This window comes from Lepisma saccharinum, chromosome 18 (assembly GCF_977018435.1).
Source record: "Lepisma saccharinum chromosome 18, izLepSacc3.1, whole genome shotgun sequence".
NCBI classification, from domain to species: Eukaryota; Metazoa; Arthropoda; class Insecta; order Zygentoma; family Lepismatidae; genus Lepisma; species Lepisma saccharinum.
The window spans coordinates 56,199,598-56,212,952 of record NC_139246.1 but is presented as its reverse complement, the minus strand read 5'-3'; the positions used below and the strand labels follow the sequence as shown (position 1 = coordinate 56,212,952).

General features: G+C 39.1%; 1 protein-coding gene across 1 annotated transcript in view; it reads right to left on the bottom strand.

Moving 5' to 3' along the window:
- Positions 1-399: 399 nt before the first annotated feature.
- The window catches only part of LOC146002583 (cuticle protein 19-like), a 30,612-nt gene continuing 17,656 nt past the window's right edge, over positions 400-13,355 (bottom strand). Inside the window, exons 2-3 of the mRNA XM_083140523.1 lie at positions 7,073-7,339; positions 400-1,386 (exon numbers count right to left, since the gene is read on the bottom strand). Coding sequence (XP_082996649.1) covers positions 1,126-1,386; positions 7,073-7,339 — 528 coding nt within the window. The 3' untranslated portion in view covers positions 400-1,125. The remainder of the gene's footprint in view (positions 1,387-7,072; positions 7,340-13,355) is intronic.

Below are 13,355 nucleotides of genomic sequence, written 5' to 3'. Positions count from 1 at the left end.
TGTTGTTTCTAATTTCAGGTCTACAATCTGTGTTGGGGCCTATTACATAGATTGACAATTATGTCTAAAATGAACACGAAATTAATTTCCGGTATCTTTACTCAAAAATAGTATCTTTTTGAAGATCACCTTATGAAAAATTAATTGAAAAATAATTATTGAAAATCGGAATATTACTTTTCCTTTGGAAAATGAATAAGTGTTAGGTCAATTGCACATAGTGTACAAAATCAGTTTACTGGATTAATACTTTACACTTTATTAGCTGCAACTTTTGATATGCACCATATACCTCTATTTTAGCTCCATTCTGGGTTCTCATTCTTCTAACAACCGGTGACCATGGGACTGAAAATGATAACAATGTATCTTGATTATGAAAACTACAATTGTTAAATATTTTCAAAAATTTTATTCATTCCGATTCAAATGTACAATTAGCAACAATATGAAAACAATGGGGTAAACTTATAAAAATAGACTCTCTACCTATATGCAATTAATGATGGAATTATAGTAAATGCAAAAAGAAGAATATATTTCGGTGTGACTGTTGTTATAATGGAGCATAAGGTATTGCATAAATGTGATTACTAACTTCGCAGGGCTCATGACCAAAGTAGCGAAAGGAACACAAATTGTATATTGCTAACTATTCATATGAGATAAGTCTTTGGAAACTAAAATGTAGTCTTCAATAATACTGATATATCAAACTACAACTTACTTTAAGTTGTGCTTCGTCCTAACAAACATGCATTGTCATAGAATACATTCTTTACAGGCACATGCAAATTGAAACAGTAATAGGAAAACATCGTTTAAGTTTTGTTTTTCCTGCTTTCATTGCATTGGTATAACTTAGGAACAATCGAGCATTTTTTCGACAAAGCATAATGATTTATGCATACTATGTTGTAAGGTTATCTTTTGATAACTATAACAATAAAAAAGAGTCATGAAACAACACAAAAGAACATATCTGACATGGTTGACATGTGCATGAATGCATGTTAAGTTCTTTGACACATTTTTGAACTATCCAATAAAAAAGATACCCTGCATGATCCAATAGCAGAAGAGATTGAAATAGTAGACAGTGAAAAATAACAACACATGATGATTTTATCCATGGTAGCCGTGACCAATAGCGATTGGAGCTGCAGCCACGTGCTGTGGATGAACGGCGTGACCAGTCTTGTGGACAACTGCGTTGAAGCCGTTGTGGGAATCTGCAGTGTACTGAACTGTCCTTGTGGTGCCGTCTGGTTCCACCAAACTGTACTGGCCTTTCACGACGTCTCCGTCCCTGGCTTCTTGCTGGCTCTTAATGTCGCCAGTGTGGTGGTCAGACACGCCATATTTGAATTCATATTTTGGGTAAGACTGCAATGAAAAGGATTAGATTCCTTCAGACATTTGTTGGAAAGGTATTGGACATACTGTTGAACAGATCATGTGCACATATACACACAAAACGCACTATATATGAATGAATGGGTGAACATTTTAGATGCTTCGGCACGTATTTTACACTCAGTAAGTGTACGAGAAAAATCCACTTACCTAAAACTCTTACCTTAATGTTAAAAAGGGAGCTTAAGGATCCCCTTGGGAAAGGTTAAAACTGAAATGTTGTAACGTGATCTGCACAGGACATACACAATACATTAAAAAAAAAGTTAAGGATATTCTAAAACCTTCCTCAGAAACATTGTAAAAGGCCCGCCCTTCTCAAAAATATAAAATCAATTGAAAAAACACTGTCATCATCTCCTAACATGGAGATGGTAAACAGTTTGGAAGATTGATATTTTATCTGGGGAATGTAAAATCGGCACATTCAATAAGGATATGCTGAACACTTAAAGTAGTATTACATGCACGACACATTGGAGGGTCTAGCCCTTGCAGCAAACGACCATGTATGAAACGGCTGTGTCCTATTTTAAGAAGAGTTAAAATTACTTCTTGTGGGTGGGAAGGTTTGGAAATAAAAATGTTATGTGATGTATCTACGTACATAATCAAAATATCTTGTATTTGTCCTACTGTTGAAAACCTAGGTTTTCAAGATCAGCTGTTATGGTTATTTGTTGCAATTTTGGGAGTATTTTTTTAAATTTTTTATTGTTTCTCAAAAACATATACCAGCTCCAAACTTTGTATACTGTTACTGTCAACTTTATTACTTTTACTATATCTAGGATTGAGTGTTGAAAAAGGTACCCAAATATGTTACCTTAAGAAAAAGACTTAATTTTCTTCTTCGGGAAGAAATTATTATTTTGCTATCAAGTGGTTCAAATCACAAGCAATTAATAAAGATAGCCAAATAGAAATTAGATTTTTCTTCAAGTTTTTAAATCATGGGTTTCCAAATAGGGTTTACTTCTAAAGTATTGACTCTTACAATTAGTCTACTAGTATAAAACATTAGTCCTTGATTTTCTTGTATTTAAGCAAATTAGTCGAGTTTTTATAGTGTTAAGAGTAAAGAAAACTGGTAATGTAGATTAGTGTTTGCACAAAAATGGAATCTGACATTTTTCTTTATAAATCACTTACTGACAATAGAAAATTGCAAGCATTATTTCAAGTGCACCAATTCAAGCACGTACAGTCAGCAAATTAACCGTAATTTTGTTATTAATCGCTTACTTTGACCTCACTTATACATACTGTACTTAGTGCTGTGATGAAAAGTGAATGCGCTATTATTTTAATTATCTGCAAATTCAAATAAAATTGCTATTAAATTTATTGTTTATGAAATTCTTTTAAGATTTTTCTGACAATAGATTGAGATATAAATGTGTGAGTTTTTGTGCTTATTTGCATACAAGAGAAATACTGTATATAAGTTGATTTCTATCCATGGAAAAACCATGTTCTATTTTTTAAAAAGTACACTTTAAATGGTAGATAGTGTTTCATCAAGATTTTTTTACAAAACCGCACTGTCAGCCCGGAAGTACATTTGACGTTTAAAATAAAAAAAGATACATTTTTAACTTACTCCATTTTACAAACTACACGTGGGTATATATATTTTTTGCATTACAAAGAATAGTAAGTAAATTTTTACATGTGTACTATTTTTAACATGCCCAACTTCAACATGAGCTTCTCTGACGAATAGCCTTCCAAACTTTCAAAGGGTTCTCCGCTTTCCAATCATTTTTTCACATGGTTTGAGAGTTCTTGGCTTAAGTACATTCTATGCAAATATAGGTTAATCGGGACTGGGCCTATAGTTTTAAATGGGATCCATACCACTGTATGCCTCCACCGGGTATCGAACACATTTTCATTTTTCCAGCCATATAAAATTTTGCACAATCTGGAAAGTATGTATATCCCGTCTAGGAAAGCATAATCGCCATTAGATTAGACAAATATTTTGTTCATATAATTTTCCAGTTGCCCTTGTTGATGAGCCCAACGTCCTGGGTTTACATATTTCAGAACTGCTCTTTACACTGGCATATACGATCTGTAATTCGCTACTTTTTTTGCTACCAGATATTATTTTATTATATGTCTAAGTGAACATTTCTATTTTATCGAGAACTCAAAATAGACAATACATTTCCTATTTTATTTCATTGATTTGTTAGTTGGTTGATTTTTCAAGCAGTAAGCTACTCTAAAGGTATCATCCTGTCGTTCTCATGGAGTTATTCGACACTGGGATTTGAATGATTGAAATTGATTCTGAAACTTTTAACTTTGAAACACCAGCGCAATTATCAGACAATAGAATCCCCATTCGTGTTTAGTGATGTGTGGTAACTTCATTCAACGGATCCTTCAATTCAACCGCATTCATCTGCTATCTCACCTTGAGTGACACTAACGAAGATGGAGTGCTGGGGGTTTGAGAAATGAAGCCCGTGTCGCAATCGAATCAATGTGGCAAGGGAACAAAACGTTTCGTAACCTTCAATTTCAAAGCACTGACCACTCCTGTTCTAACTCGTGGCAATTCCTCTGAACAAGATTTTGTCCCCATTACATCAACACGTCAGCTAAGAAATATCGTCTTATGCTTCGTTGTTTGACACTTGCAGATTGTTTGTATATGTAATTCTTGTGTTGTGTAACAGTTGGGCAACTTCAATATTTGACTTGTTTTATATGTATAATAAGGCAGGTAGTGACAGTGCGAACATTATTCAGTCGGAAACGTATTGGGAATGCGATAACTTGATTCTTCATATTTTGACTGGTGCCTCAATTCAAAGGTTTTAACATTCAACACATTCGGAACAGTGAAATCGCAGCACTGTTATCTTTTAATGAAGGCAATAGAGCCGCTTCGGTGGCTCAGCGCGTTCAGTGCTGGCCTCGCCAACAACAATTCCTGATTCAGTGTAGTTTAAAAGAGCCTATAAGATTTGAACTTTCAGCCCTGCCCCGTGCGACGAGGGCGGAAGTATAAATATGGCCTCTCTGACAGAGTGAGGGAGTGTGTGTGTGTGTGTGAAACGTATAGCAGAAGGGAGAGCATGATCTTTCGGTCTTCAAGGGACTCCCATCAGAAAAAGCACCCCGAGGCGGTTCCGCCGGTGCTTCCACGCCGTGGTTCAGCCGTGGGGCTCAAATTAGAGAAATGTAAATAATGTAAATTAGCAAACTAATGGAAGAATACCAGCATTGTTTGATGTAAATAAATGTATAAAGCCCATTTCTGCGAGTTTTCAGCAATCAGCCTGCAACATTAATTCAGTAAGTTCTTACCTGTGATTGATTCTTTGGTTTCGAGCGCTCTGGTGAGGAACGGGATGGGAACCCAGGACTACGAGCCATTTAGTTGTTTATTTGTGTTTTTCCTGCCAGAAGCGACCCTGTAAGGGTAGAGTGTTGCGAAACACGAGACAGACTTCTCTCAAAGGGGCGGTCTACCTTCTGCTCGAGCTACAGATTTCTTCGTCCGCGGCGACAGTAGAATTCATCTCCCAACTACTTGAGACAAATGTTATTATTCTCCTTGCTCATCTTACTTGCAAATTTAGTTTCTTAACTGTTCAGGTGAACTTCTCTATGGTGCCTGAATCTCAAACTTGTGTGATTGTGAAATATCGGCTTCCGTCAAAGTACATGTGTGTGGCGCCTCCTCGATGACGTAGTGATAACGTCGTCGCTATGTAATCAAGTGATCCCGGGTTCGATACCTGGTGGAGGCTCATAGTGGTTCGGATCCCACTTTAAACTATATGTCTAGTCCCGATTAGTCTATCTGTGCATAAAAGGGAACTTAAAACTCATACTCTTTTTTATGTGTGAAAGGAGTCCACCTACTAGTTGCTCGCGAGTCTTTTGGAGTACATTACTGCAACGCTTTCCCCTGTATTGTCTTTTACATTTTATATACGACTCTAGTTCTCTGAGAGAACTGGAACTCTGGACATGGGAATAATATCTTGAGATGCTTTCGTGATGTGAGAAACTCTGTCTTCTGCAAACAGTACCTGCAAACAACTATTCCCAAGGCATAGTCATGGGCGTGCGTAGACCGTCTGATTAAGGGGGCCATAGCTTTGATGAAACTTCAGCCGGAGGAAAGAAACCCTCATTCCATCTCACTGTTTTATTGCTTTGATGGGTACTAAACAGGGTCGTACATAGTTTGTGTCCGGACACGCCGAAAGAAATTACTCTATTAGAAGAATTCCAGCTTCTGTGGATCAATAATTCTCTGTCCCCCTCCTTACTTTGCATCTAAGTGGTTCATTTCAATTTACACATATTCATTATTTTGTACAGCAGATTCAAAACAACTATACATAATGTATTCATTTCCAATTTATCCTGCTACCACATTGGTGGAACGCAACTAGGCTAACGAATGAAATGCATTAGTCTTAATAATAAGTAATTTGCTGGGGAACGAAGTGAAATAGTCCCATTACATAGGAAATATTACATAGTAGTTTCTTGGAACTTTCGTCGGTTTGAAAATACTTCATATTTAAGAGAATAATATTGTTTAATAACGATAATAAAATTTCCCCACACTAAATTTCTAATTGATAGTATTAGGAGGAGCAACTGCCCCCCTTGCCACCCCCCAAGAGGCGCACGCCTATGTCCATAGTATTAAACTCACACTGAAATTTCGATCGCGTAAGAAGGAATCCCGTGACCTGTATATCAGATCTTTCCTCTGAACCATTCTTTATAATTTGTGTTAAAATGTGCGTGTACGCCAATAACACCACCCTCTTCGGTACGTCAATTGCTTTAAAAAATATCCTCCTTGAATTACACGATTTAGGTGGAGTTTGCATGCGTCCTTTCAAAACAAATCCCTATAATTTGATGTTGCTAACCCAAGACTTACTACTGGCGTACGCAGGATTTTTTTTTCCGGGAGAGGATAGAATTGTAGAGATAGCTAGTACCTATTTGCTTTCTGGGGTGGGGGATACACAATAATATATATCGTATATTTAGAACTCTCTACTCTCAAAAATGACAATCGGGGGTTGCATTTACCACTCTCTTTTTTTCTGAAATCTTCACCGCTTTTATTTCAAAATGTTGATTTTCTCAATATTTCGTAGGGGCTGTAGCCCCATCAGCCCCCTCTGCGTACGCCAGTGATTATAAGGCTCCAATGTCCATGCAAATCAGCAACAGTACTACGAGGACCTTTCCGATGGCGTAGTGGTTACGATGTCGCCTTGTAATGACACGGTGGAGACACATTGCATAGTGATTCGTATGCGTGTATAAACTGCAAATACAGTCCAGATTATAGCGTATTCGAGCACAAAGTGGGCTTAAAACCAACTTTCACAGGAATATTATGCTTGTGTGGGAAGCAACACTTATACTCTGTCCCGGTAATCTCTGGAGCAAGAGAACGAAAGCAAGTCTCTACGCAGGTAGTGACTCCACCAATGAACACGTGCGAGATTGCGTGGAGGGGGAAGAGCGACTGCAGTTACCAATCTTTGCAGCAGCGTGTTCTGCTTCGCTCCGCCCACTCGATTTCTCCCGTTCTCCAGATATTCCAGAGATAGGGTATAGACAAATGCTGGTAGCACTGTCAACCCGTACTTACATGATAGTCAATTTGTTTGGTGGCGACTGGAGCCGCATGGTAGGCGATGGGAGCTGCTGCGTGATAACCAGTTGCCGCTGCAATTGGCGCAGGTGCGTAGGCTGCTATCGGTGCTGCTGCTGCTGCAATGGGTGCAGCTGCAGCATAGGGTGCAGCTGCAGCAAAGGGGGCAGCAGCTATAGCGCGAAGGGACGTTGGATATCCTGGAGATAGTGGCCCACCTGGGAAGGCTTGGACTGAAGCAAGCAGAGCGGTGGCTACGAATACCTGAAACGAAAAGCGTTAAGTGTTAAGTACACGTGTTTACTATAGAGTTGGCACACTGCATGTATAATTCCAAATAGTATTCAGTCAGTAGTATTACCACACTAACGCATTCTTTATTCAGCAGAATATACTAGGGAGAATCAAATTAAAACCTTAAAAATCCGATAAATAATTATATGACAGCTCAAATTTACATGAGGTATCAACTGTTATTTACAAATTGACTTCAAGGCTGCAACACTGATCAAGTGAGCTTTAAAACGGGTGTCCCTTATCGCACAACGCTAGTACAACCTTGCGTTCTGACGTCAGAAAAGGAATGCCTATGTTGTTAGGTTTGGTTCTCTTAGCATAAATACACTGCAAATGCAAAACCTAACAAGTTAGGCATTTAGACTAGAAATAAAAGCATATCTCGGTGACGTCAGAATAGAAGGTTGTCCTAGAACTGTGCGATAATGGAGACCCTTTTAAAACGACATTTTTGACATATTGAAGATGACGCATCCTGCATACACATGCACCAGCAAAGTGCAGTTGTTTCTTGCCCTCTGAAAGCCTAAAACGTATAGACATTCTACAGCAAATGAAAATTCAATGTCTATATGCATGCTTACCACACCAGCAAGTTTACAAATAGAGGAGGAAGTCGACAATGGCCTCAGTCTTCACGCGAATGGGTGGAAAGACCTTCGCGGTGGCTCATAACTGACTGCACATAAATTCAATATTCTTCTTTTAAGATACACAGGCACTAACATAGACTTGAAAATATATGTGGATCAGCAATGGGTCTATACTAAAATTGAGCAAACTTGTTCAACTTTTCATGCAGAAATCTACTAGATAAAAAACAAAAACAAATTTAGATTTTCATTTCACTTCCCCTCGTATGTTAATCGTGTTTTTGTACGGTGAACGAGTAAGGAAAAATGCAGTATTTAATTCTTTTCTTTTCAATTAACTTTTCGCTAATAGAGGTAGACCCCATTCATAATATGTAATCCACATAAAATGAGCGACATTTCTTTATTTGTCTTAAAAAGGCACTTAAATTACTTTTGTACATAAGTCAAATTCCATAATTTGGACTTCATAACACGTAAATTAATCACTATCAAATTATCGCCATTAAGTTTTCGTATAAATATGTTTTATGTTTTCAGTGTAATAAGTGTATATAGTAACAGTTAGATATATTTTCATTATCTACAGCATTAGAAACGTTACGACATCTTTGATTTGTATTATAAGTTTAAATGTTGTACATTTGCAACAGAACTGATAACTCGAATTCTGGGAACTTATATTTCTGTCAAGACAACGTGCACATTTAATAATGATTCTTGTAGTTGATTGATTGATTGATTGATTGATTTAGTTTATTTTACTTCACGTTTTGTGCCTCTTGGCTAATTTGCGAAGATGGGGATGAGTGATGAAATGGTGAAATTGATGAATGGACATTCACAAACAACCAAGCCCGACCGGGATTCGAACCCGGAACCCTTGGGGTCGCAGCGCGATGTGCTAACCACTCGGCCACAGGGTCGGGCGATTCTTGTAGTGTCTCATGTTATATTTACTGATAACAGTAAGGACACCATAAATAAATACTAGTGGGTCAGGATGGCGAGTGAATAATTTCGGGAAGGCAGTTACATTTAATGTCGTGGTCTCTCTCTCTCTCTCTCTCTCTCTCTCTCTCTCTCTCTCTCTCTAGATTACTCTATTTTTTTAAATTACTCGTGGTCTACCGCACCACGAGGTCTGCGGGCCCTTCATCGCCATCGTTATTATTTTCTTTGATATTCCAATTACAAATAAATTGCAAATTACCGATGGAAATTGCTAAGCAGATTGACTCTCATTGAAATTCTGAATGTCAGGCTATGTCGAATTTGCAACTTAATATTTTAAAGAAGACGATAGATACTCAGACAGTCGTGTAATAACGAAGCGTAAGGCTATATAAAAAAAATTAGTGCACGGTTGAAGTGATGGTTGCATAAAAATATTTCAACCCTTTTTTCTCTCTTTCAGTACTCTGCCCCCTGCCGCTCCGCCTGTAGGGGTGTAAGGGGTGACCGACCCTCTCAAATGTAACTCACTTCCAGGTAGTGTACCCTGTCCTGCATCTTGCATATTAACGAGGCTGTGACATCTGGTTCACACCCACCATAATTCTATGTGGAGCTGTATGTGTTCGTCATTCATCCATTTCTTTGCATCACCGTTTATCCTCATCTTTGCGATTAGCCAAAAGTTAAAAGAGAAGTAAAGTGCACTAAATCAACCAATAAATTAATCTTTGTCTGTAATTTTCTTTACTGTCATTTATCCACACACTCTCCCTCTAAGATTGTACCGTACTGGTAAGGTGTCGTTGTAATCAAGAGGTCCTGGGTTCGATTCCCGATGGAGGACCATAGCGGTTCGCATACCACTTTAAACTGTAGGTCCAATCCCGATTAGCCTATCTGTGCATAAAGTGGACTTAAAATAACAAGTCAAACCGTTTCTTTCATTTCTGAGAAGAGAGCATTTTTTTAAAATTTAAATTTTGAATTACTCTTAATAATTTATGCTAATGTGAGAGATTAACATGAATTCGAATTTTTTGTGTTAAGTCACCTTATGCACAAATAGGCTAATCGGAACTGGACCTACAGTTTAGAGTTAGATCGGAACGACTGTGCAATGCGCCTCCACCGGGTATCGAACAGGGGGCATCCTGATGAGAGATTAATGTGGTATGAAAGTATTGAGATGGTTTGCTGCAAAAAGTCCAGCATAATTCTCCACATGTATAAAAGTCTCTTCGTTTCCGTTTTTTGCTTCCACCTTATTCACAGACAGGCAAATCGGGATTGGACCTACAGTTTAAAGTGGTATGCGAACCACTAACATGCCTTGCGCCTCTACTCGTTTTAAAAAAAAAACAACTTTATCTCCTAAAATATTAATTCACGAATACATTTATATTTGGTATAAACAAATAGCAAAATACATACATGTAATTTGAATCTGGTACGAAAGGTCAAAACAACAAACTGTAAAACCATGCATCATTAAAGTGTTTATCGAACTTATCAGCAAAGAACCACACTAAACAGCGTGTCAAATGAGTAACAAAACCAAAATTTCTGTATTTTCTGTCCGGTTTTAGTGCTAGCGTAATAATAATAATCGGAGGTGAAAGATCTCTTCTCTTACTCATCGGGTGTTTCGGGAAAGGTGTTTTTGGTTTACTTGGTGTGGATAATAAAATTGAAGCTTTAACTCTTCTGGTAGTATACCCCATTTTGTAAATACAAACAAATATTGATATTCATAAGCATTTGTGTCTGCCTTGGTTTATAAGTCAGCGTCGGCGTCAGGATTAATTGTCTAGAGATGCTAAGGGTTTAAGAATAGGTGAAAGTAATAGTTGCCAGCGCATTTTCTTCACTGTCGTCTACCCTTCCGCAATGTAATCAATGACTTGAACTATTCAGCTAATGAAGCTTTTCTTCTAATCTGTACTTTTTCTAGTGATTTAACATCTTCTGTTTGCAGTTGTAGGGCATAAAAATATAATGTTTCGTTGAAAATATGTATGTTAATTCCGAAAGGAACTATTGGTATTTCGTAATTTATCATTCCTGCTGCGCCCTTGAAGCTCGTCTAGTTGGTTAGACGGTGCAACACTGAGTCGTCTACTTCGTCGATTTGGTGTCTCCACCGTTTGCACTACGTTATAGAGCGGTGTAGTGTGTGGTGTATGGTCACGTGGTGCGTGCTAACTAATCAAATGAACGTTTAAAGAAGCAAACAGGCATTTGTTGAATCTTCTGAACTTGTACACCGCTATACGTCTACTTGGTTGAACGTCATTTCCTTGCACCAGCCTGACATCAGGATACACCTGCACTACGGCTATGCTCTGTCCCAGTTATCATCTCAGGAGGAACCGAACGAGAACAAGTCTGCGCAAGTAGAGACGGCTCCAGCAATGAACACGTGAGAGGCAACAAGATAGAATGTAGGGGGTAAAACTGCTGCAGTTACTAGCCAACGCAACTGCTGCGTCGCTCTGCCCACTCGATCGCCCCCCTTTTCTGCCGTTATGCGCGGCCTTGCTCCAGAGATAGTTGGGACAGAGTATCAAAATGTACAGTGAACTAGATGGGGTCACTATGTGCTTCCAGCGGGTATCGAAACCGGGACCCTTGATTACAAGGCGACGACAAGAAAGGTCTGTTTTTGAACGGTAACTTGCAGTATGCATGCGAGGCAACGGCCTCTCTCCCGACGATTCTGCAGCAGGAGGTTGTAAATTTCCTAGAAACCCACTTCGTTATTCGGAGAACTGGAGCAGTAAAAGTGCTTTTCTTCCTCTGGACGCAAGCGAAAGTGCCAATTCACCAAAGGAGCCCGTTTGTCCCTGCAGGCTGCTGCAGCGCCGGGACATATTGCAAGGAAGTGAAAGCGGTGGCTCCGAGCAATAAAGAAACATTCAAGGGAGTTTGCTTCACAACTCCCTGGGACGAACGCAGCAAAAAAAGGGAGGGAAAATGTGGGCAGCAACATTATGTAAATTGCAACAGTACCTGACCAAGAGAGGGGGAGGAAAAAAACTGATCACGAGATTTTGGAATGTAGCTCTGGGACTCACGCGCTAGTTGATTTATTGAAAGCTGCAACCTGTTTCTTCAGGCTTTCGAACGGCGCCTGCATAGGAAGAAGCTTATAAAATGGCAATGTCCGTTCGCTTCTACAGTCACTGCAGTTTTACGTCCGCTGCAGTGATGGTTTTTGGAACCATACCGGCTTATCTCGTTTACTGTGGTGTGGTGCAGAACCACGTGCTTCTGGCGTCCTTGAAATATCAGTTGTACGGAAGAGTTCAAATGATTGTAAAGGATTGTGGTCCGGATCTCACCCTGGCCACTCGCAGGATTTTTCTCAGGTGGGGGGAGCAGTGCTAAAAGTGGTGGAAACGTGGAGTGATGCTTTCCCGCAGTTAAAATAATTCTCATAAAGCATCCCCAGCACTACGACAATTTGCATATAGGCACTTAATCTGCTGTCTTTCACGACGCCCCTCGTCTATGTTTTCAAGCTACAATTTTAAAATTTGAAATCTTTCCAGATATCTCAAGGGAGGCAAGGGCACCCCTGGCCTCCCTGACTCCCCTCTGCTGGCGCCCTTCGAGCTCACCTAAAATAGTTGCAACAGTACTAATTTGCATATACGGTTTGTTCTCTAGGTTAATAATGACTACTTGCATAGAAGTTTGCGCGATATGACACCAGGTATACTGGTTTCGAATCATATGTAAGATCCGGAAATTTCTCTACGATTTTACATTAATCAATTTAAATGCGATCATCATCATTGTTAAGATTAACGTAGAAACGTAGATTAGTGATGTAAAAGAATGTAGCCACTACAATGGTTGATGATTCCATAAAATACGTTCGTTCTTATGGGGTAAAAAACAACAGATATCCACAGCATAGAGATTCAAACTCAGATCCCCTGTGTTAGGAACATGTTACCATAGCTGCTTAATCACAGGGACGAGCTCCTTCTAGCCTTGGGTACGAGTACAAAGTTCGATTCTCAGTAAGATTCAGATTTTTTTGTTTTCGCCCAGTATCTTGAGGGTAACTGCATAATTTGCATTCGTGTCCAGATATTATTAGAATAATTATATCAAGAAGACTTAGAGTGGGCAGGCCATGTAGCACGAATGGGAGAGGAAAGAAGAGTTAACAGGATTATTGTTGGGAAACCAGATGGTAAGAGACCTGTAGGAAGGCCAAGAAGAAGATGAAGGGATAACGTTGAGATGGACCTAAAGCAAATCGGTAAGAATGGATAAGATTGGATTGAGCTTGTCCAGGATATACAGGGGCGTGAGTAGGCTGGGGTAGGCGGGGCGGGCACCAAAAATCCGGAAAACTAAAATGGATTTTCATAACTGATGTTTTGTTAGACTGGCCCGCTGCAGGCAGATTGTGATTCTGA